The 25,097-nt window shown below is 41.9% G+C and overlaps 2 protein-coding genes across 8 annotated transcripts in view; one reads left to right on the top strand and one right to left on the bottom strand.

Annotated features, from left to right (window-relative positions):
- Ppat (phosphoribosyl pyrophosphate amidotransferase) overlaps positions 1 to 25,097 on the bottom strand; it is a 58,882-nt gene that overhangs the window by 22,637 nt on the left and 11,148 nt on the right. Inside the window, exon 1 of one of the 3 annotated variants that reach the window (XM_090343549.1) lies at positions 18,181 to 18,266. The exons of 1 other annotated variant lie outside the window; for it this stretch is intronic. Coding sequence is in view for 1 of the 2 variants with exons in the window: in XM_090343547.1 (XP_090199673.1) it covers positions 17,747 to 17,874 (128 nt within the window). In the remaining variant the exon portion in view is untranslated. Of the gene's footprint in view, positions 1 to 17,746; positions 18,013 to 18,180; positions 18,267 to 25,097 lie in introns of those variants that run through there. One more of the 3 variants, XM_090343547.1, reaches the window with a different exon arrangement.
- Positions 1 to 25,097, top strand: part of Paics (phosphoribosylaminoimidazole carboxylase and phosphoribosylaminoimidazolesuccinocarboxamide synthase) — a 36,973-nt gene that overhangs the window by 5,540 nt on the left and 6,336 nt on the right. The window contains exons 5-10 of one of the 5 annotated variants that reach the window (XM_090343535.1): positions 1,597 to 1,677; positions 5,098 to 5,160; positions 11,102 to 11,229; positions 18,630 to 18,687; positions 21,856 to 22,053; positions 24,492 to 24,670. In XM_090343535.1, the coding sequence (XP_090199661.1) occupies positions 1,597 to 1,677; positions 5,098 to 5,160; positions 11,102 to 11,229; positions 18,630 to 18,687; positions 21,856 to 22,053; positions 24,492 to 24,670 (707 nt within the window). Of the gene's footprint in view, positions 1 to 1,596; positions 1,678 to 5,097; positions 5,161 to 11,101; positions 11,230 to 18,246; positions 18,332 to 18,629; positions 18,688 to 21,855; positions 22,054 to 24,491; positions 24,671 to 25,097 lie in introns of those variants that run through there. The other 4 variants (XM_090343537.1, XM_090343536.1, XM_090343538.1 and 1 more) reach the window with 4 other exon arrangements.

Here is a 25,097-nt window from a genome sequence, read left to right as displayed (position 1 = left end):
AATCTGAGAGTCACTGCCTCATAGTAGTGTGAGGAGTACTCACTCCTCACCTGGTGCTTTGTCTCTGCTGTTTTCTGGTGGTAAATTGGAGATAAATAAGAGTCTCACAGACTTTTGTGCCTGGGCCAGCTTTGAACTGAGATCCTCAGATCTCAGCCTCCTAAGTAGCTAGGATCACATGCATTAGCCACCACACAGGCTAAAATTGCTAAATTTGATTACCTTGTTTGTTTTTCTACGTTCCAAGGCTATATGATACTTAATATGTAAAGCCTCTTTGATAATTCAGCTTTTACATGAATTTCAGATTTCTTCCTTAAATACTTTTGTTGCTGTTGGTGGCTACATGGGTCTTGAACTCAGGACCCTAAGCAGGTACTCTAACACTGGAGACATGCCCCAGGTCCTTTTTCTTATTTAATATGCTTCTTTAGTTTTTGCCTAGGTGGGACTTGAAAGGGATCTTAGTTTGCCTCCTGGAGAGTGGAGATGACAGGCCAAATGGAAAAGCCTCCAAATAATCAGCCAAAAGCTAGAAGTCAAGATGTTGTTCAATGGTAGAGCACTTGCCTTGAACTAAAAAGTCAAGCAAGAGCATGAGGCCCTGAGTTCAAGCTCCGGTACCAGCATGAGTTATAATAATGATAATACAGGCCAAGATGTCACTAAGGTAGAGAAACTTGACCTTCACCAAGGAGAAGAGAAGAAGTATCTTCCCAGACTGCACCACCCAAGTAGCTGGGATTACAAGGGTCAGCGACCAGGCCTACCCTCTCATCGCTATTTTTCTTTCATATTTCAAATATGCACCTAATAGAGTTACAGACTCTTTGGGTTCTCAGTATCTACAATAGCTCCCAATTTTGAACTCTCAAGATTCTGATGTACTAGTTGGGGCCAGTTTAGCACCTATACCCTTAGATTCTGCCATCACAGCCAGTGTTAGGAACCACAGCTATGTTGTCATGTTCAGAGAATAAGACCAGAAGAGGGCCATGTAAGTTCTCATTTGAGTCCCTTTTATGAGGAAAAAAATTGCTAACTCTAATAAATTTTCACTTCAAAATGCATGACAAAAAAATAATAATAAAATATTTACTATCCCCATATTAACGAAATTTAGCAATGAGATGGCTAGTAGGTGGCATGAGAAAGTATTCTTAGTTTCTCAAAATATATGCCAAAAATCATAGAATCATTTATTTCAACACACACACACACACACATACACTATAATTTTCTTTAAACATGAAATGTTTAAATATTTCTGCATGTTTTGCATGCAATCTGAGTAATATTAGTAGTACAACTATTTATTTATTGCCTGTCCTGGGGCTTGAACTCAGGGTCTGAGCACTGCCCTTGGGCTTTCTCAAGGCTAGAGCTCTACCACTTGAGCCATAGCATCATTTCCAGCTTTCTTCTATGTATATGGTGCCAAGGAATTGAACCCAGGTCTTTGTGCATGCTAGGCAAGCACTCTACCACTAGGCCAAACTCCCAGCCTTTAGTAGTACAACTATTAAATAATGTACTTTAGTTATTTGAAACCTGTTACTAAGTGCTTTTTTTTTTTTCTTCATTTTAATCTAAAAGAAGACTCAAAGAAAGAATTGATTGCTAAAACCTTGGAAAACTCAAGAATTATAAACATAAAAAAAGAAAGTTCAGAAATGGGTAAGATGTTAAATTCAAATAATCCAATGCATCTTGTTGTTAATTTTTGCCAGTCCTGGGGCATGAAGTCAGGGCCTGGGTACTGTTCTTGAACTTTCCTCAAGGCTGGAGCTCTACCACTTGAGCCACAGCACCAATTCTGGCTTTTCTGTGTATATGGTATTGTGGAATCGAACGCAAGGCAAGCACTCTACCACTAGGCCATACTCCAGGCCCGCAACCTGTTAGTTTTAAACATATGAGTTTTAGCCAAGTGTAGTAGTACCCAGCTGTTATCCCAGGAAGCATAGACAAGAGGATTTAAGTTTGATGTTGACCTGGCCTACACATCAAGAACCTGATTCTAAAATAAAGGCTTGAATTTTCAAATTCTTACTAGTTAACAATACTAGGAACTTAAGAAACCATAGCTGATCTCAGTGCCCCAGTTCCTAGCATAACTTCAGAAACATTTACAACTTTCAGGGACAGAAACATCAGTGATGCCACAAAGGCTATATCAAGAGGCTCCCACATAGCCTCAGGACCTTGTGACCCAGAGCCAGCTGGACCCAGTGGGAGGAAAGCCTGAAGGTAGGGCCTGAGGGTAGTTCAACCTTTTGGCAGTGATTTAACCAGTCATATCAGTAAGAATTCTTTCTTAAAGGAGCTTCCTGGTAGATGACATCTTGTTTCCAATTAGAAAGTACAGGGAAATTCAGTGCAGTACAGAGCATGCTTTCTTAGTTGCCATTCCAGCTTTGCTGTAGTTTTCATTAGGAATCCCAGAGCGGTTATTTTTCTCTTTTGATCTTTTAGATCTAAGGTTTAGAGTGTGTGTGGGGGGGGGGGTGAGAGAGGGAGAGAGAAGGGTTAATTGGAGATAAAAATCTTAGGAACTTTCCTGCCCAGGCTGGCTTCAAACCACAATCCTCAGAGCTCAGACTCCTTCTGAGTAGCTAGAATTACAGGTGTGAGCCACTGGCAGGCGCAGCTCAACATGTGACCTTTTTTTTTTTTTTTGGGTTGTTCTTGGGGTTTGAACTGAGGGCCCGGTAGTTGTCCCTGAGCTCTTCAGCTCAAAGATACCGCTCTACCACTTTGAGCCACAGCTCCACTTCCATTTTTTTGGTGGTTAATTAGAGATAAGTGTCTCATAGACCAGGGCTGGCTTTGAACCTCAATTCTCAGATCTCAGCCTCCTGAGTAACTAGGATTACAGGAGTGAGCCACCAGCATCCAGCTTCTAGCCTGACTTTTAAATAGAACTATACATGTATTGTACAAAGAAGAAATCCATGCTATGTTTACTGTACTAACCCAATCAGTTCCTTTTCCTGTCTGGTTGTCTTAATTGGCCTCATCAAACCTTTCTTGAGTAATATTAAGTTTTTCATGTCTCAAGGCTGAAATTGCTAAATCCACTAAATCTTGTCTTCTTACTTCACGACAAATGAATTTCATGAGGATCATTCTTAGCTATAATACGATGTGAAGAGAACAGACAAAAGAGCTCTTTGTCAAGTATTGAAATGAAGCACCAAAAGATGTTACCAACTTGGGTCTAAAAGTGCTATCACATACTCAAGTACAGTTTACTGCTTTGGGAAATTCAAAACAAAGATTTTACAAGGTAAATCCAACAAGGTCATTTTCAAACTTGGTTTAAGATGGCAAAGGATCTTGGCTTCAAGATTACAGCCTGGAGGCTGGAATTCAGCATTAGTAATTCTTTAAGCACAGACCAATTGCAAGGGTAGAGGAGACTTTTAGAAACACCAATTTTAAACTGCTACTGTGTTCTAGTAGAGAAAGACATCAGGAGTACATACCACCTCAAAAGCAAGGGGACAGCCTCTCAGCCCACAATGTTTAAAATGTTGAATCTTAAATGTTCTCGACATATTGAATATTGAGGTGCCTGAAAGTAGCTAAAGGGCTGATCTCTATTGTATATTACCCCAAATTCATCTTGTATCTAATTTGGTTGAAAATATGATAAGGGAGGTAGGAAGGAAAATATCTATTCTCTTTTCTTACTAAAAGAAATTAGTAAAGGGGCTGGGAGTTTGGCCTAGTGGTAGAGTGCTTGCCTAGCATGCACAAAGACCTGGTTTGATTCCTCAGTTCCACATACATAGAAAAGGCTGGAAGTGGTGCTGGCTCAAGTGGCAGAGCTCATCTTGAAAAGGCCAAAGGACAATGCTCAGACCCTTTGAGTTCAAACCCCAGGACTGGCCAAAAAAAAAAAAAAAGTAGGGATGTAACTCTTACATTTCTAAAAATCCAATTAATATTACCTATTGATTGAATGTAGCAAATAAGTACTAGGGAACAATCTGCTTTATTTTTGAAATGCCAAATATAGATTCATGAAAAATATTTTGACTGCCATACTGAATTATAATTTTCAGTGCTTCACATGTTCAAATAGCTAGAATTCAAATATAAGAATTATCAATAAGGTAAAATTACATTGATTTATATGTAATAGTGTCTCGACACAACATAACAATTAGTGACCCAGAGGCTGGAAAACACTGGTCTGATAATAAGGTCAGAGTGGGTTTGTTTTTTGTTTTTCCAGATCTGGGGCTTGAAGTCAGGGCCTGAACACTGTCCCTGAGCTTTCCTCAACGCTAAAGTTTTACCATTTGAGCCACAGCACCACTTCCTACTTTTTCTATGTATGGGGTACGGAGGAATTGAACCTGGGTCTTCGTGTAAAGCACTCTATACTAGGCCAACCTCCCAGCCCCAAGATCAGAATGTTGACACATACAATCTGATAAAAAACTAAATCAAACGCTACATGGGGACACAAAAAACAAAAATTATTTAAGGCATCCTAAAAGGACCAACTTTAGAATTGCCAAATGAAAATATGGTTACCTTGGAAGTAACTATTACAAAAGCAATCCTAAGCTCTTCTCTTGGCATATGCACTAAGCAAGAGGAAAACTCTAAAAATAAAATCCTAAAACCATGTGTTCAAGTGTCCATAAAAAATTAGAAAACACATATCTGAGTTCCAATTTCTTTCCAAACCTCACACCCAACATTTCCTAATTCTTTCACTAACCTTTATTTTTCCAGTTACTTTAAATGAGTCTCACTTTGGTATACTTGAATGCTTAAGAACTGTATCAAAAGATGTAAATCAGCTGGGCACTGTGGCTCACATCTGTAATCCTAGCTACTCAGGAGACTGAGATCTGAGGATTGAGGTTCAAAGCCAGCCCAGGCACTAAAGTCAGTAAGACTCTTATCTCCAATCAATCTCTAGAAAATGGGAAGTAGGGCTGAGATTCAAGGGCTAGGGCAGTAGACCTTCAGCTGCAGAGCTCAAGGACAACACCCAGTCCCAGAGTTCAAGCTCCATGACCCCCCCAAAAAGAGAGATATAACATTCTGATTTTTTTTCCTATGCTTTTGTTTAAGAATTATCTGAAGGTTATAGTAAAAGCCAAAGAAGTTGGAGCATCAAGAGAAAAGTACAAGATGGTAAGAGCCTGAGAAACACCAATTTTTTTCTACAATGTTAAAACTTTGGTTGCTTTGACCTGATAAGAGATATTTAGTCTTGTCCTTGACAAATTAGTCTAAATACACTGTTTATGGACTGTAAGAGAAGAGAATGGGAAATTTACAGCTCATTAGAAGTATGGGGCCGGGAGTTTGGCCTAGTGGTTAAAGTGCTTGCCTAGCATGCATGAAGACCCGGGTTCGATTCCTCGGTACCACATACATAGAAAAAAGCCAGAAGTGGTGCTGAGGCTCAAGTGGTAGAGCTCTAGCCTTGAGAAAGTCCAGGGACAGTGCTCAGGCCCTGAGCTCAAGCCCAGGACTGGCAAAAAAAAAAAAAAAAAAAAAGAAGTAAAAACAACAGGGGCCGGGAGTTTGGCCTAGTGGTTAAAGTGCCTGCCTAGCATGCACGAAAACCCGGGTTCGATTCCTTGGTACCACATACATAGAAAAAAAAGCCGGAAGTGGTGCTGTGGCTCAAATGGTACAGCTCTAGCCTTGAGAAAGTCCAAGGACAGTGCTCAAGCCCTGAGCTCAAGCCCAGGACTGGCAAAAAAAAAAAAAAAAAAGAAGTAAAAACAACATTTAAAGTAAATGGCTAACTCCTCTGTTAAATGGAAATTTTCCCAATTATTATCCAAGCAATAAATGAGTCTTGAAGTTATACTCTTGAAGCAATTACTCTCAGAAGTTAATTACATATAAGGAAAAAGAAACCTATATATTAACATAAAGTTTTAGCGGGGCATTAGTGTAATCCCAGCTATGCAGGAGATCTGAGGATCAAGGTTTGAAGGCAGCCCGGCAGAAAACTGTGGAGTTCTGTAATTTGGTATGCATTATATAATTAGGTACTAGGAGAAAAGTGGCATAATTAAGTATAGTATACAGAAAAGAAAATGTTGCCAGGCGTGGTGGCTCATGCCTGTAATCCTAGCTACTCAGGAGGCTGAGATCTGAAGATCAAGGTTCAAAGCCAGCCCAGGCACAAAAGCACCTGGGACTCTTATCTCTAATTAGCATCTAGAAAACAAGAAGTGGGGCTTGGCTCAAGGGTGGGGTGGTAGCCTTGAACTGAAGAGCTCAGGGACAGCGCCCAGGCCTAGTTCAAGCCCCATGACCCACCAAAAAAAAAGTTTTATGCTGGTTCCACGGGACCCAGAGTGTGTGTGTGCCTGGGGAGGAGGGGGGCATATTCTAGGACTCAGGACTCCCTCCTCCCCCCTCAATGGATATTAAAAATGTGCATAGTCAACTATCACATAACAATTATAAAAGTTTATATTTGCATACAAACTACAAACATCCATTTTAGATTTTATTTTAATTTTAATCATTTCTAGATTACTCATACAATAATGCAATGTAAATACTATGCAAATAGTTATTGTACTGTATTAGTTAGGAAATAAGGACCAACTTGGAAATGTACTCTACATATACCTACACAACTTATTAACGCATTTCATCTCCAATTAGCTAAAATCATAGGGCAGAACAGATGACTATAAAGAAAATGCAAAAGATTGACAATCAGAAATCTGAAAACTCAGAAGGCTGATATCTGAGGATTTTTGTTCAAAGGCAGGCCAGGCAGAAGAGGCACCATGAGACTTTAATCTCTTATTAGCCACTCAAAAACTGCATGTGGGGGGCCCAGTCCCAGGGGAGTAAAAGAAAGGAAAATCCAAAACTTGAACCCTCATCTCTGTAATAAGTCACTAAAGAAAATCACTATATCTCTCAGAATCTCAATGACAATCCAGCATTAGTGCTGGACCAGCATTAACTGGACCAACACAAGTACCTGAAAAGCTATTTTATTTTATTTATTTATTTTGTCATAGGTCGTGGGGTTTGAACTCTGTGCCTGGGCTTGAACCCTGTGTCTGGGCGTTGTTCCTGAGCTCTTCAGCTCAAGCGTACCTATCACCCTACCCTTGGAGCCTAGCACCACTTCTGGTTTTCTAGTGGTTAGTGCCTGGGATGGCTTTGAACCACAATCCTCAGATTTCAGCCTCCTGAGTAGCTAGGATTATAGGCATAAGCCACTGCATGCTTGTAAAATATTTTTAATATAATTAACTCACCCAAGTGACAATCACTCGAATCAAAAGTAAATAGCATTCTGGAGGCTTGGACAGAAGGATTACAAGTCTGAGGCCAGCGTGGGTTACACAGTAAGACTGTCTCAAAAAAAAGTCAAATAAGCTGGGCGGTGCAGTGGCTCACACCTGTAATCTTAGCTACTCAGGAGGCTGAGATCTGAGTATCAAGGTTCAAAGCTAGTCCAGACAAAAAAGGACTGACACTAGCTTTCTAAATGTCAGCTTCTTTCATACAACATTGAAATTCATTTATACTTTTACTGGCAATAATATTCTCTCTCTCTCTCTCTCTCTCTCTCTCTCTCTCTCTCCTCTCTCTCTCTCTCTTTCGGTCAATCATAAGGCTTGGACTCAGGTTCTGTGAGGCTGTCATGGAGCTATTTTGTTCAAGTCTAGTGCTCTACAACTCTGAACCATACCTCTACTTCTGGTTTTCTGGTGGTTAAGTCTCATAGACTTTCCTGCCCAGGATAGCTTGGAACCATGATCCTCAGATCTCAGCCTCCTTTTTTTGCCAGTCCTGGGTCTTGAACTCAGGGCCTGGGCATTATCCTTGGGCTTTCTCAAGGCTAAAGCTCTACCACTTGAGCCACAGCACCATTTCTGGCTTTTTCTATGCATGTGGTACCGAGGAATCGAACCCTGGTCTTTGTGCATGCTAGGCAAGCACTCTACCACTAGGCCAAACTCCCGGCCCTCAGCCTCCTTATTAATTAGAATTACAGGCCCAGCTTAAAAATTTTTTTTTATATTATGAAGCCTTGGGTTCAATTCCCCAGTACCACATACACAGAAAAAGCAGGAAGTGGTGCTGTGACTCAACTGGTAGAGCACTAGCCTCGAGAAAGCCTACGTATTTTGCTCAAGCCCTAAGTTCAAGCCCCAGGACTGACAAAAAGAAAAAATATTAAAAACAAAAGGCTATGGAGCATCTTCTATAGGAATATAGACTTAAAAAGTCTATTTCAGGGGCCGAGAGTTTGGCCTAGTGGTAGTGTGCTTGCCTAGCATGCACGAAGGCCCGGGTTCAATTCCTTGGTACCACATATGTAGAAAAAAGCCAGAAGTGGTGCTGAGTCTCAAGTGGTAGAGCTCTAGCCTTGAGAAAACCCAAGGACAGTGCTCAGGCCCTGAGCTCAAGCCCAGGACTGGCAAAAAAAAAAATCTATTCCATTGTTGGACATACCAATTGTTACTAGATGAATTGCTCTGAAAAACTTAAAATGTCTCCCAGTGAACATTTGCATGCATTTCTGCAGGATATATACCCGAGAATAGGATACAGGGTGGTAGGGTATGTTTGTAATTCAGGTACTGTTCTAGACACTTTATATATATATATATATGAGTTCAACAAATGTGTTAAGATCAGATACCACCTCAGTCAATGATAAGGTAACAAATACCATATTGGTCTCCTAAAATTATCATTACCAGGCAGTGACATTGTAGCCATAGAGGGCAAAGCATTAGTCATGTGCTTGTGGTATAAACAATCTTGCACTTCCAGTCATATAAAGCACAGTACAACTAGGTATAGTATGTAATTCTTAAAGATAATGGTTACTGACTTAAGTATTTACTATGGTATATTTTTCTGCATTGAAGTAGTACTCCTTCCTTTTTCCTTCCCTTTTTTCTCCCCTCCCCACTCTTTTCTTTCTTTTGCCAGTCTATGGCTTTAATTCAGGGCCTGGGTACTGTCCTTGAGCTTTTTTCCTCAAGGCTAGTGTGCTACTTGAGCAACCAGTTCACTTCCAGCCTTTTTGTGGTTAATTGGAGATATGAGTCATATGGACACTACAGCCCAAACTACAATCTCCGTCACCTGAGTAGCTAGGATTACAGTCATGAGCTACCAGTTCCTGGCTCATATATATATATATATATATATATATATATATATATTTTTTTTAAAGTCTACTACTGTAAAACAGTATGTTAGGTTACCCTGACAGAAGCCCCAAACATTTCATGTTTACTGTCTTTTGATTGCAGCAATGCCTTTCATTGGATAACTAAGCTATACTACATAGGCTTCAGCAATTACATCTAGAATCCCATGACAACGAAATGGCCTAATGACTTATTTTTTCCAGAACATATATCCCTGTGGTTAAGTGACACAAGCCTCACAGAAGAGTAGCAAGAACCCCACCTTCCTCCTTTATCTATTTTTATAGTCATTTTATTACATGTGAGCTGCAAATTGTATTTCTCCACTTTGGATATAAATACAAGTCAAATGAGATGTCCCTGTTAATTGCTTCTCTTAATATTAGTGGCTATGCTTTGGGAAAGGGAAATTGCTAAAGCTTTACTCACATAAAACTATCATTTGGAATGTAATAAATTTTAGTATTTAGAACTTAAAATATGTTTAAGTCAGCTCAACAGATGAAAAAACAGGCTCAGAAATTAAACTGGTGTTATTGGGAAACTATAACTGTATGACAAAGGGCTCTCCCCACTTTGTGAGCAGAATAACAAAGAAGTGGTACTGAGTCTTTGGGGGAGTTGGAAGGGATAAACATAGATAAATTCTATTTCAAACATATGCCAGTCCTGGGGCTTGAACTCAGGGCCTGAGCACTGTCCTTGGGCTTTTTCCTCAAAGCTAGCGCTCTACCACTAGAGCCACAGCACCACTTTTGGCTTTTCTATGTATATGGTACCCAGAAATCGAACCTGTGTCTTCATGCATGCTAGGCAAGCACTCTTCCACTAGGCCAAACTCCTGGACCTTACATAAAGCTTTTTTAAACTGGCTGTAACTAGAAGAATGGAAACGTTTAAGATTTAAATAAAGGATCATCAAATTACAAAAGTCAATGACCTATGAGAATTGAACAACAAATGGTTTAGGTTGAGTGAAGGAGATTGGAATAAAGCCCCTTATACACTGTATAGCTGATGTAAACAACAAAAAGTAAAGCCTTTGAGAATAGAAGGACAGGCATATATTCAGTTACCTTTTTAAACACTTTACATATAATATAGGAACTGTGTTTCTAGCAAAACCTGTTGCTTCTATAATTAGCAAAGATAGTTTTAAAATAAATCACTTCCTTTGACCAAACATCACTTAGGTAGATATAAAGTCTAGATTGAGAGGATGGAAAAGTAAATCTCTTGCCAGGTGCTGGTGGCTCACAAATGTAATCTTCTCAGGAGGCTGAGATCTGAGGATCGAGGTTCAAATCCAACCCGGGCACTAAAGTCCATGAGACTCTTATCTCCAATTCAGAAAACCAGAAGTGGTGCTGTGACTCAAGGGGTAGGGTGGTAGCCTTGAGCTGAAGAGCTCAGGGATACTGCCCAGGCCCAGAGATCAAGTTCCACAAGCTACAACAAAGAGAGAGAGAGAGAGAGAGAGAGAGAGAGAGAGAGAGAGAGAGAGAGGGAGAGGGAGAGGGAGAGGGAGAGGGAGAGGGAGAGGGAGAGGGAGAGGGAGAGGGAGAGGGAGAGGGAGAGGGGGAGGGGGAGGGAGAGGGGGAGGGAGAGAGAGGGGGGGGGAGGGAGAGAGAGAGAGAGGGAGGGAGGGAGAGAGAGAGAGAGAGAGGGAGAGAGAGAGAGAGAGGGGGGGGGTGAAGAGAGAGAGAGGAGAATGTTATATATTTTGGTAATCCTAAAAGGTAAAAATCAAAGTAAGTTATCTCTAGTCCTAATCTGGCAACTCTAATCAAGTCCGCTGCTAATGTCCTATTGCGTTACACTACATGAAGATCATGGAGAGATTCTTTCAAAAGTTTGAGTGCTTTTCTTTTTCAGGAATATCTTTTTGAAGACAGTGTCATCTGCTCTATTTGCAGAACCAGTCTCCATGACTCTTAAGAAAACTGCTCCTAAGGTCATTCCAAATCAATTTCCTCACCACAGAATAAGAGAACCAAAAGATTCCACAGTTTGCAATTCCAAAAAGGATACTCAACTTCATCAGGTAAATTTTTACCCATTTTTTGAAGCAGTATAAAAATGTTTAATTGTTGAAATCCCAAACTTAAGAGAAATGATAAACTCCTTAACAAGAAGGGTATGCTCATCAACTAACTAACCAAGTGCAAGTTTAAGAGTCTGCTTTCTGCAGGGCTCACGCCTGTAATCCTAGATACTCAGGAGGCTGAGAACTGAGGATCCTGGTTGAAAGTCAGCCCGGGCACTAAAAACAGAGACTCTTCTCTAATTAACCCTTGAGCTGAAGAGTTCAGGGCCAGTGCCCAGGCCCAGAGTTCAAGCCCCATGACTGATAAAAAAAAGAAAAAAAGAAAAAAAAATGGCTAGCCCTCTACATCTTTGCACCACAATGCCACTCCTGGTTTTCTGGTGGCTAACTGGAGATAGGAGGTTCATGGACTTTTCTGCCTGGGCTGGCTTTGGACTGAAATCCTCAGAACTCAGCATCCTGAGTAATTAAAATTACAACCACTGAAACTCAGTATCTCCTAAGGTCTTTCTCTCACTACATCATGAGCTTTTCAAAGTAAGTAATCTTAGCTGTAAGCCCACAAGCCATCAATATAAGTTCAATGAATAAATGGCTAATGAGTGAATGAGTGCTTCAATATAATTGTAAAGCGACAGTGATTTAGATTATCTTAGGAAAGATGTACAATCTTTCCTTGTGATTAATCTCCAATTAATCACAAGGAAAGGGATGTGGGGCTGTGGCTCAAGGGGTAGGGTGGTAGCCTTAAAGTTTCCAGGCCCAGAATTCAAGCCCCATGACCCACAAAAAAACAAAACAAAAAAAACACACACAAAAAACAAAAAACACCTGAAGCACCAGAATGGCACATGCCTGTAATCCTAGCTACTAAGGAGGTTGAAATCTGAGGACTGAGATTCAAAGCCAGCCCAGGGAGCAAAATCCCAAAGATTCCTTCTCCAATTAACCACCCACAAAAGCCAGAAGTGGAGGTGTGGCTAGAGGAGTGTCAGACCACTGCTAGTCTGGAGAACAAAAGTTCTGGGACAATGACTAGACCCTGAGTTCAAGCCTCAGGTGTAGCATCAAAGTAATAATAATAATAATAATAATAATAATTAATAATAATACCTGAAGTGATGTAGCTTTTATGAAGTTTATTTAGCTTTGAGTTTGGAAGGCTGAAAGTCCAGGAACAGGAAACCCCATCAGTCCAGTCTCCAGGGAGGGCTTCTTATGTTATAAATATACTCTCCCAAAACCACTGGGGTCTTAAGATACACATGAAAACAGAGAATTGCCTCAGAAAGCAATTTACTTCTGCAGGATGGTAGCCCATCAGCCAAAAACAGTTCCACCACAAGGAGGACAAATTTCCCATAAATGAGACCTCTGGGTGTATTTCAAATTACAAACCATAAAATCAAGGAAAAGACTGATCAGTCCAGGGCATAATGTGCATGTCTATAATCCCAGCTAGTAGCAGATGGAGTGGGGGGAGGTTGGAGGAGCTCAAGTTCCAGGCCAAAGTTAGTATTACCCTATATCAAAAACACAAGGCCTAAGGGCCTGAAGGCCTAGTTCAATTAGTAGCACTTGCCTATCGTATTGAGGCTCTGGGTTCAATCCCTAAGGTTAAGTTCAATCCTTAATCAGCTGATTCATGGCATAAGTTTATGAAATAAATGTTCATGGTACTTGGGACTTAGTTCTCTGGCTTTTGTTTTATTTCTGAGACTGGGTCTTATGTTCCCTTTGGCCCTTCCAGGTCAAACTGAAATCCTTCTGTGTCTTTTTGAGTAGTATTGCACCAGCTCTTCTATATAATCTTCAAAAAAAGAGTCAAAAATGGTCTATACTCCATAAAATCTAATGAGGTTGCAAAGATGAAGCTCTTTAACCTTTTAAGGGTGTCTTGTCAGTTCAGAATTCTGCTAACTACTAAACTGATGTTTTCAGGACCAAAGTTCATCTGGTGACTCTAGGAATGTAGCATGAGCACATCCACACACAGTTACTGCTAAGGAGACAGCTTGCTCCTTCTGACAAAAAGCAGAGCTATGGAATAAGGCTGCAAATAGCAAAAACAACTACCAAAATAATAATCCTGGATGAACTCACCTAATTAAATACCCAGTGCATGACTGTTTAATAACTGATGCCCCATTTGCTTTTATATGAAGCATAACTAATGTATGCAGAAGTGATAGAGATAATAGTCTTATAAACTCTCTTGTTAAAAAAAAAATTTATGAGGGGGGTCAGGAGACTGGCCTAGTGGTATAGTGCTTGCCCAGCATGCAAAAAGATCCAGGTTTGACTCCTTGGTACTACATGCATAGAAAAAAGTTGGACATGGTGCTGTGGCTCAAGTGGTAGAGTTCTAGCCTTGAGAAAGTCCAAGGACAGTGCTCAAGCCTTGAGTTCAGTCTCCAGGACTGGCAAAAACAAGGGGGGGGCGGGGGGGGTTTAGAGTTTGGCCTACTGGGAGAGTGCTTGCCTATATGCATTAAGATCCAGGTTTGATCCCTTAGTACCACATACATAGAAAAGCCAGAAGTAGCGCTGTGGCTCCAGTGGTCTTGAGAAAAAAAAGCACAAAGACAGTGCTCACCCTCAGTACTGGGGGGAAAAAAGTATGAGAAACAAACTTCTTCAATGATGAGGGACAATACTGGTCTGGAGACATCTCCCTAAGAGGTAAAATGACTGCTTGCCACGTGAAAAGCCCTGGTTCTGACCCAAGAACTTCCAAAGGAAAGAGAGAGATCGAGATAGAGAGAGAAAGAGAGAAAGACCTATTCTTCTAAAACTAGCCACTGAGTAAATGAGAGTAGAACCTTTAGCAACTAATCACCACTTACCAAGTAAGTGTAAATAACATCATGGATAATTAATCTAAAGCCACCTATCTAGACTTCCAGCCTTGACATTCTTTGTTCAAGGACATATTAGTGTGGATCAAGTGGTAGAGGACAAGCCAGGTAAGCAAGTAAGCTAAGCATGACACCCTAAGTCTAAACCCTAGTACCACCACCACTACGGCTAATAGTAATAATAATGATAATAATACACTAGCTCTTGGGATAGAGTACCATACATTAGTGAAGTGTGATTAGCAGGTTCAAGACCCCTGTTCAATCTCCAAAACACCCACAATTAGTTCTTAATCTTTCTCAGGATCTTCCTTCTCTCTCTCTCTCCCTCTCCCTCTCTCCCTCTCTCTCTTTTGCCAGTCCTGGGTCTTGAACTCAGTGCCTGAGCGCTGTCCTTTGGCTTTTTCCTCAAGGCTAGCGCGCTCTACCACTTGAGCCATGGCACCACTTCCAGCTTTTCTATGTATGTGGTACCCAGGAATCGAACCTGGGTCTTTATGCATGCTAGGCAAGTACTCTACCACTAGGCCAAACTCCGGCTCCATCTTCCTTATCTTTTTAGCGAAGTAAACAATTACCATATCTTCCAGATGTATAGGTTTTCATTGATTTCTATAATGTAAAGCCAGTTCTCTCAAAGGCTGATAATTTTTGATCATTTAAAAATCTGAATTATTAGCTGGGTATGGTGGCTCAGGCCTATAATCCTAGCTCCTCTGGAGGCTAGGATCTGAGGATCATGGTTTAAAGGCAGCCTGGGCACTAAAGTCTGTGAGACTCTTATCTCCAATTAACCAGCAGAAAACTAGAAGTGATGCTGTGGCTCAAGGAGTAGGGTGGTAGCCTTGAGCTGAAGAGCTCAGGGACAATGTCTAGGCCCAGAGTTCAAGTCCCATGACTGACAAAAAAAAAGAAATCTGAATTATGCTAGATGTGAGTAGCTAAAATCCTAGTTGAGTATCCAAGAGGCTGAGATCAGAGGATTGAGGTTCAAAACCCCAAAGGACAGTCAAATACAAGAGACTCTTATCTTTAAGTCTTTAGTGAAAAAGCAAAGCAAGGGTATCAGGCCCTGGGCTCAAGCCCTACTATCTGCTTAAATGAATGAATGAATTAGAGTTGAAGTAAGAAGCAGCCTCAGCTTGGTATGTCTGAATGACTTTTGCCAGCATCCGAAAATTAAGCTAAACAAGGTCAATTTAAAATACCAGTCTTGGGCCGGGAGTTTGGCCTAGTGGTAGAGTGCTTGCCTAGCATGCATGAAGACCCGGGTTCGATTCCTTGGTACCACATACATAGAAAAAAGCCAGAAATGGTGCTGTGGCTCAAGTGGTAGAGCTCTCTAACCTTGAGAAAGTCCAAGGACAGTGCTCAGGCCCTGAGCTCAAGCCCGTGACTGGCAAAGAAAAAAAAAAAAAAAAAAAAAAAAAAAACAGTCTTTTAACAAAGACCAATCCGGTAAAATAATCAACTTAATGCAAACAACTTAAACTGCTCTATCACACACTACCTCATCTTTTATTTTTTTTGAGTGCCTGACCTGAGGCCTGAGCCAGACACTGTCCCAGAATTTTTGTGCTCCATAGTGCTACCACAAGAGCCACATCTCTACTTCCAGCTTTTTGGTGTTTAATGTGAAGCGTCTGCGAGATTTTCTTGCTTTGTCTGGCTTTGAACTATAATCCTGACATTTCAGCTTACTGTGTAGCTAGTATTACAGACATAAGCCACTGGTGCCCTGTCCTCTTGTATCTTTGTATCCTTTATCATATACTAATCGCATAATTCTCTCACAACAAAAACAATGGTGGGAAACACATAAAAAAGACCTAATGTTTAAAGGGAAGACAAGGTATTTCGACTAAAATGTAAATATAGTTTAAAAAATACTAATAGGGCCGGGAGTTTGGTAGAGTGCTTGCCTAGCATACATGAAGGCCCAAGTTCGAGTCCTCAGCAGCCACATACATAGAAAAAAGCCGGAAGTGGTGCTGAGGCTCAAGTGGTAGAGCTCTAGCCTTGAGAAAGTCCAAGGATAGTGTTCAGGCCCTGAGCTCAATCCCAGGACTGGCAAAAAGAAAAAAAATAGAAATAAAGCCAGGGCTCGGAGTATGGCCTAGTGGTGGAGTGCTTGCCTAGCATACATGAAGCCCTGCATTCCATTTTTCAGTACCACATACATAGAAAAAGCTGGAAATGATACTGTGGCTCAAGTGATAAGAGCACTAGTCTTGAGAAATCTCAAGGACAGTCCCCAGGCGTGTCAGAGAAAGAAAGAAAGAAAGAAAGAAAGAAAGAAAGAAAGAAAGAAAGAAAGAAAGAAAGAAAGAAAGAAAGAGGAAGGAAGGAAGGAAGGAAGGAAAGAGGGAGGGAAAGAGGGAGGGAGGGAGGAAGGAAGGGAGGGAGGGAGAGAGAGAGAGAGAAAATAAAGCCAGTTCATACATTTCCTTCAGACCTCTAGGTATACTAATGGGATAGTCAAATTAACTTCTAAAAGTCTTATAAATGTTTCTCAGAACAACCACATAATCTCCTTGGATTATACATTTTAGCTTTTCAATAAATGGCTTTCAAATGAGAAACATAGTTAACTCACAATTTCTTCAAGATTAGGAATGCCCAAAACATGAAACTCAAATTCAAGCATGTTAAACTCTGAAAAGAGCAAAAGTTAGTTTTGTGACAGAATGCTGCAGCTGTTGCTGGTAAGTATGCCCAGTTCCTTTAGTGTTTCAGAAGTTGTTACTACTGCATTGCCTTATGTTAATGTCAGTGACAAACCTAGGTTTTCATTTCTTAGCCCAACAGGACCCTGCATACTAACTTCCATTGATGTCTGTCAGGTAGAGTTAGAGATCATGGAATCAAAGGTGTATTTTCATTTTTTTTTTTCACCTTGAAGGAGTGTCCCAGTGTTTCCAAAACAATCTGGTGTAGCAAGACAAGCGAAAACGTATGAGTCGACTTGTGGCATCTTATTATCTCTTAAACTCATCATTTACTATCTCAATGTTAACCAATGAATCTTATTTCCAGCGATCAGTTTATTCAGCTAATTTATAAGGAATCTTACTACCGTGGCTCCTTTTGAACACCAATTAGTCCTGTTTCCCTGGATCCAAGGTTCTAGGGTCTCTAAGTTATCATCGCTGTACCTATTTTCAAACTCACAATCTGCTCAACAGCTCTGTCCTTGCAAACCATCATTTTATGCTGGTTGGATGTCCTGCGAGGAAACCTGAAGGTGTACTGGGACCTGCACCAGCCACCACCCTGCAAAAGCTTATCACAACAGTTTCAGGCTTGGCAAGATTAGAACAAGCTGCTTCCCGACCTTCCTAGTTCAAGCAAACCCGAACAAACCGGCCTGATCAAGTGCACAGAGTTGACGGAGAGGGGGAGAGACCCTAAAGGGCAATGGATAACTGGGGTAGGGGCAAGGAAGGAAGCGTACCGGGGTGGGGGGAGAGCTAAAGTCTAGGGAGGCGAGGCGCCTCTCCTCCGCCTCTGGCAGATATCGGCCAGGTAAAAAGGTAAGTCCCCCAGGTCCTGGGGGCCTCGGGAGATCACTAGCCCCGGAGGTGGGAAGTGGCCGGTGGAGACGGAGAAAGCCCTGATCCACTACCCGCACATCCTCCCCGGACCGCGGCGCTCACCGGTGCTGCAGCCCCACGAGTCCCAGGACGATCACGTGCGGTACGTCTAGCTGTGTGGGCCACTCTCCAGAAGCGATGCATCCGAACACTCCACATTCCTCCCTAATTCCCGCCTCTTCCATCTCCATGGCGCCGCCGAAAGCACGTGGAGGAACCTGCAGCCGCAGTCGAGGTCTGGCTCGGCCCAGGGCGCCTCAGAGGCTCACGCGCGAGGAAGGTTTCCTCCTTCCCAAGAGGCTCGACCCTCGCTACTGCGGCGGCGCGCGCTTTCCCCAAACCTCGCCCCCCCCACCCCCCCCACCCGCCGTCAACCCCGTCAACCCGCCTCCCGCCGCCGGCCAATGAGCGATGGCTCTGGGAGGCCGCGCCCCCTCGGTGGGCGGAGTCTCGGTCGCCCTGGGAGTGGAGCTGGCCTCCCCCGCCCAAAGACGCACCGTAATGTTTCCGCACGTGGAAATCTCCGTTATTTCCCTGTGCCCGAAACCCGGGTGCCATACGTAGCGGGCTTTAAGGCCATTTGTCTCTCAGTGACTGTGAAGTTTACACGTTCCTCCTTACGTGCTTTCCCCCGGCCATCAGGACTTGGTACGTTCCAACCTATGAGCGGGGGCCCCAGCCGGCGAGCTCGGCGGAGTGGGGAGGGGCTCCGGCGCGCGCCACTTGGGGCCTCCGCAGGAGCGGCGCCCGCGCGCCTGCGTGGCGGGAAGTCCCCGGGGAAGCCCTCCCTCTCCGCCCAGGCGTCCCCCGCGAGCCTCCGCGTGCGCCTGTGGTCCCCGAGCGCGTGGGGAACCGCGCGAGTCTCCGCCGCCTGCCCCGGGGCGTGTCTGTGAGCAGCATTCCCGTTAGGGCTCTTCAACCTGAGTGTAGAACCGCTCTTTTCCAGGTCCCAGCGACTCTGCCCAGTGACTCCAGCCCGCTCTGGACAATGGCGACCGCTGAGTGTGAGTAACCGGCGTGCGGGCCCTGTGAGGGTCTCCCTGCCTCCTCCCACTGCCCGGGCTGTGGGCTTTCGGGACCCCGCAGCCCCGCCGCAGCCATCCGGGACAGTGCTCAGCCTCCCCTCGGCCGAGCCTCCAGGCATCGTGCTGGGCGCCCACGTGGCCCGGAGAGCGGGGAGGACATTGCTCACCCATCCCTCGGGGTTCAGGACTCTCCAGTGGCTCCAGGATGGGCCCGAAAGCCCCGGCCGAGGGAAGGGGTGCTCAGGACGAGAAATGGTGCCAGTAACTGGACAGGGGCCCGAAACCTCTGTGATGGATGTTGCATAACAATCACACGAAGAACACCTAGAGTTTACTTTTCAAATCAAATGCGTGCTTTTCTTGTTTCGGTAATGATCTCCTCTACCCTAAGTTTAATAATTCAGTCTTGGGGAAAGCCTGACCAGGTTTTCATCGATTTTTTTTTCCCTAAAGCAATCTAAAACGTGATGGCTTTAAAAAGTTCCAAAAATCGTCAGCAAAATATTTTTTGCTTAACTTTTTGTCAGATTTACGTAGTTAGGTGTTTACTTTGTTTCTGAGTGGTTGTATTTTTCTGGGAAGATCCTCGTGCCATTTATGCTTACAAAATGTTCGTTTGACCCACATATGGGGATTTCTAGATTTGTAATAGATTAAGTTATGTTGGCTGATCAGAAGATTTTTTTCCATTCAGGAAAAAAAACAAACATTGAATTTGCATCGAACTGTTGGAGATCCAACAAAAAAAGATGGGTATTTACAAATCCATGAAACAAGAGCATTGGGCCAGAATTTTTCCTTTTTTTTTTTTTTTTTTTTTTTGCCAGTCGTGAGGCTTGAACTCAGGGCCTGAGCACTATCCTTGGACTTTTCTCAAGACTAGATAGAGCTTTACCCTAGAGCTACAGCACCACTTCTAAGTATGTGGTACAGAGGAATTGAACCTAGATCTTCGTGCATGCTAGGCAAGCACTCTACCACTAGGCCAAACTCCCGGTCCCTCAAATGCTGTTATTTCTTAATTTGGGCACCACTATATTCTTACCTCTGCTTCTGTCTGAAACATTTTGGATGCTGGATCACTGCTGGCTCTTGAACGAGGGCATCACCTGCCTCAGTTGCTGCAGCAATGTCCTAAACTCTTCCCCCAGGCTCCTACAACCCCTTCCTACTTCATCCTCCATACAGCAGCCATATTAACCTTTTTAAATATACACATTTTACTTCAGGACACAAGAGCCCAATGGTCCTTAAGATGTAACCCAATCAACATGGCTTATAAGGCCTGAGAGGTGAATATCGGAAACAGAACATTGTCAGCCTATAAAAGTAATTGTCGGCTGGGAGTTTGGCCTAGTGGTAGAGTGCTTGCCTAACATGCACAAAGACCCAGGTTCGATTCCTCGGTACCACATACATAGGAAAAAGCCGGAAGTGGTGCTGAGGCCCAAGTGGTAGAGTGCTAGCCTTGAAAAAGTCCAAGGACAGTGCTCAAGACCAGGACTGGCAAAAGAAAAAAAGTAATTGTCAAAAGTCCTGCCAAGGGAACCTAAGAATTAAATTAAAGAACTTGGAGTTCTTGAAAAGGGAATAGAGAAAAAATAGTTTGGAAAACCAAGCCAGGTTTGTACTCTAAAGGGCTTTTAAAAAAACCTTGTTAAAAATGAATCTAGTGCTGGGAGTTTGGCCTAGTGGTAGAGTGCTTGCCTAGCATGCACAAAGACCGGGGTTTAATTCCTCAGTACCACATACATTAAAAAAAAAAAAAAAAAGCCAGAAATGGTGCTGTGGCTCAAGTGGTAAACTTGAAGCCTTGAGAAAGTCCAAAGACTTTCAGTGCTCAGGCCCTGAGCTCAAACCCATGACTGGCAAAAAAAAAAAAATGATTCTAGATATTAGATTAAGGATATCACGCTATTTGTCCTGTAAGTGACACTTACAAAAATAGCAACTGATAGCCAAGAACATAGTTTAACCTGACTGGAGAAAAAAAAAGCTACATTTATTTTGACTAATTAGGATTACAGTCTGGCAAACACCATCAAAGATCCTTGAATTATGTTTTGTATTTTCACAACATGGTGCCTAATTTTATAGCTTTAAAGCACAAAAAGCATTGATAATTAGGTTGACTAACTTGTGAGTGTAGTTGGTGTGGCCATAAGTTGCCTCTTAAGAAAAAGAGTGCTTTTTCTCAACAGTTCAGGGGAGATGTCAATATATGGAAGGTCAGGAGAGATACCAAGAGATCTTTCTGGCCAGGCATCAATGTTTCATGTTATAATCCTGCTTTTACTCGGGAGGCTGAGATGTGAAGATTGAGGTTCAAAGCCAGGTGGGATGGAAAGGTCTGTGACACTAATCACCAAAAAAGCTAGAGGTACAGGTGTGGCTCAGGTGGTAGAGCCCACTTCCAGCACACACAAAAGGTTTCAGGAAACTGATCCAGTCCAGAAAGGGGTTGAAAGCGCAGCCCTGGTCACAGGTGTGCTTATGTACTTTCATACGTAAAACTCAGCAGTCAATAGCCTCCTGGCTTCATTATTAGTGTGCTGAGCCAGTATTACTTGATTTTATTCCTTGGTACTCATTTTTTTATTACCTTTGCTAATTGGTGATGTGAGCCATGTCCAACTCTTCTACCTCATTTTCTGCAGTCCTTTTCTATTCCTTAGCTGCTAACCTCTCAAATCCCCCCATCCAGTAGCAATATACACATAATGAGAGTGCTATTTAAATTCAGAGACAGGTTGATAACAAGCAACTTGGGATTCTGTATCCGAAGACAGGATTTTGTTTAGGTAGGATCTAGTTTCCTGTGCAGTGGATTTTAAGATAAATATTTAGTCATTATATTAATTTGATTCATTTAAACAATATTCAGGAGTTTTTTGGGTTTTTTTTGCCAGCCCTGTAGACTGAACTTAGGGCCTGAGCATTGACCTTGGGCTTTCCTCAAGGTTACTGCTCTACCACTTGAGCCACAGCACCAGTTCTGGTTTTTCTATTTATGTGGTACCAAGTAATTGAACCCAGGTCTTTGTGCATGCTAGGCAAGCACTTTACCACTAGGCCAAACTCCCGGCCCATATTCAGGAAATACTTAAAATCTTAAACAACTCTTTTTTTTTTTTTTTTTCCACACAGTGCTCACCGTTGGTAAGAAACTTTACGAGGGTAAAACAAAAGAAGTTTATGAATTGGTAAATAAACCAGGAAAAGTCCTCCTGCAATCTAAGGACCAGATTACAGCGGGAAATGCAGCTAGAAAGAATCACTTGGAAGGAAAAGCTGCAATCTCCAATAAAATTACCAGTTGTATTTTTCAGTTATTACAGGAAGCAGGTAAGTGGTTACCCATGTAGCTCCTTCCCTTGTCTTCCATGCAGTCTTAATTCTCATTGCCTTAGATTACTCAATCTTTGAAGCCTTGGGTTCCTTATTAAAAAAAGTTCTTTGTTCCCTACTTACTAATTGTTTATATAAATTAATACACGTTCTCTCAATATTCCCAGTGTTTGCAGGAAGCACCATTTCTTTTCTTTTTTTCTTTTTTTTTTTTTTGTGGGTCATGGGGCTTGAACTCTGGGCCTGAGTGCTGTCCCTGAGCTCTTCAGCTCAAGGCTACTGCCCTACCCCTGAGCCATAGCCCCACTTCCTGTTTTCTAATCATTAATTGGAGACAAGAATCTCACGTTCTTTAGTTGCTGGGCTGACTTTGAACTGTGATCCTCATATTTCAGCCTCCTGAGTAACTATTGCTTAAATCCAAGGAGGGGTGCCAGTGTATTTTGTTCCAGCCAAGATAGATGTACCTCCCTTTGACAAAATAATTAAGTTTATTCTGTCAGTGCACCTCTAGATTAGCTTCTCTTGGAGCATATTTTTCCCCCACATTTTAAGTGAGTGTGGGAGAAAGTAGGCTAATTGTAACCTTGTTACCCATATCATAAAGCCCTTTATTCACTGGAAATGAGTTTGCTGTTGTACTTTCAAGGTACCATACATTCTAAGTTAGGAGATCTAGAGTTTATTTCAAGGTTTCCTTGATGATTATTCTCCTAAAAGTAGGTTCTCCTGAAAGTAGGTTCCTTTTGTGTGTGCATAGTTAATGGCCTTGGATTCTCACTTGGCTTTCTTCTTCAAGTCTGATGTTATACCATTTGAACCATACTCCCAACTTATCTGCAGGTTAATTGGAGGTAAGTGTCTTCTGGACTTTTCTGCCCAGGTTAGCTACAAACCTTGATCTTCAATTCTGTCTCCTGAATATTAAAGGCATGAACTACCAGCTTCTAGTTATGAAGTGAGTCCTTGAACTAGTGAAATTGTGACCAATGTACATAAAATTAACCATTTTACCTGTTTATATCTTCAATGAGGCATTCATATTAATAATATTGTACATTCATCCCATTTTCAAAACTTTTTCTGAAGCAGATACCCATTATATACCTCAGCACTTTGTAACCTTTATCTGTTTCTATGAATTTGCTAGGTCATTCATGTAAATGGAATCATAAGCATTTTTTGTTATGTATTTTATTTTAATCGTTTTCAATATTCATTCATAACATGACATATATTGGTAGATTTTTAGGTTTGGAAGGATTATTGTAAGTTAGCATGCTTTTTTTTTTTTTTTTTTTGCCAGTCCTGGGCTTGAGCTCAGGGTCTAAGCACTGTCCTTGGACTTTCTCAAGGCTAGAGCTCTACCACTTGAGCCTCAGCACCACTTCCAGCTTTTTTCTATGTATGTGGTACCGAGGAATCGAACCCGGGTCTTCATGCATTCTAGGCAAGCACTTTAACCACTAGGCCAAACTCCCAGCCCAAGTTAGCATGCTTTTGCGGGCCCCATTTAATATATGGGGTTTTTTTTGGTTGGTTGGTTGGTTGCTTGGATATTTTTGTGTTGGTCCTGGGGCTTGAACTCAGGGCCTGGGTGCTGTCCCTGAAATTTGTTACCCTGAGCTAGTGCTCTGCCACTTGACCCACAGCTCTGCTTTGGAGCTTTCTTGGTGATTAATTTGAGAGAGCCTCCGGAACTTTCTTGCCCTGGATGGCTTTAAAGCACAATCCACAGATCTCAGCCTCTTAAGTAGCTAGGATTACAGGCTTGCATCACCAGCACCTGGCTTCTTTTCCTTTTTAAGTCAGAGACTAGGACTTGAACTCTTTACTTGATTTCCCTTATTGGCTGGCACTCCTCCTCTAACCCTTCTCATATGCTTTTTGGAATTTTTTCACAAAGTCAAATAAAGGGAAACAGATTACAACAAATTAAGCACAAGATAATAAAGTATGATTACCTGACAGGGAGCTTTTGCACCTGTCAGTCTGTTGACCTTTGTGCTGTGCATGTAGTTAATTTAGCATTTTTGTTTTTGAAATTTCTTCTGTTTATTTGCCCATGCTTGGTGAAAACTGCATGGTTTAACCAAGTGACTATAGTCAGACCTAATGACTGATTCTGATTGTGGTAAAAATCTGTGTGAGGTCCACCTCATGGCAGAATATGAGAATTCTATGACCAAGTTAAGATTCAGAGGCAGTTTAGTGCCCCCTAAATATGTATCTTGTCTAAAGTTATTCAGTAATAGGCACTTGATATGTATTGCTGAATTGGTAAATGAATGAGTAATAAATACTCTGGAAGCCAAGTATTTGCCATGCATATCAAAATGAAATATTCCTTGCCGAAAGTAGTGGCACATGCCTTTAGCTGTAATATTTTGTAAAAGGAAATTTTAGTAAATAATTTACCTGTCATCAATGTGTAGGTATTAAAACTGCTTTCGCTGGGAAACATGGGGAGACAGCTTTCATAGCACCTCAGTGTGAAATGATTCCAATTGAGTGGGTGTGCAGGAGAATAGCAACTGGCTCTTTTCTCAAAAGAAATCCCGGCGTCAAGGAAGGATATAAGTTTTATCCACCGAAAGTGGAAATGTTTTTCAAGGTAATTATTTTATTTGACTACTATATAGTAAATACCGTACTTATATTACAAACATAAAACAGTTAAACATTGAAGCCTTGATCTAAAATTTATGTAAGGTACACTTCCGTTAGTAATGATGGACAGACATTTGAAAGAAAATACCCTGAAAATAGGCTTACCTGTGTATCAGGTTAATTAGCAAAATAAGCTAATTTAACAGTAGGAAGACTATTAAATTTAGAGAAGTACTATCTACAATTTACAGCTGGTCATGGTGAAAAAGGACTTTAATCCCAAAATCACCTATAATCATGGTACTTGGGAGGTAGAGGCAGCAAGATCACAAATCCATGGCTAGCCTAGGTTACACATAAGTAATGAGAACTTGTCTCCCCCCCAAAAAAAATTACCGTTGAAAATCTTTGTATGGTCTAACTTAATACAG

Source organism: Megascapheus bottae, chromosome 13, assembly GCF_031878675.1.
Source record: "Megascapheus bottae isolate mThoBot1 chromosome 13, mThoBot2.hap1, whole genome shotgun sequence".
Lineage (NCBI taxonomy): Eukaryota > Metazoa > Chordata > Mammalia > Rodentia > Geomyidae > Megascapheus > Megascapheus bottae.
This window is presented reverse-complemented; position numbering and strand designations above follow the sequence as displayed.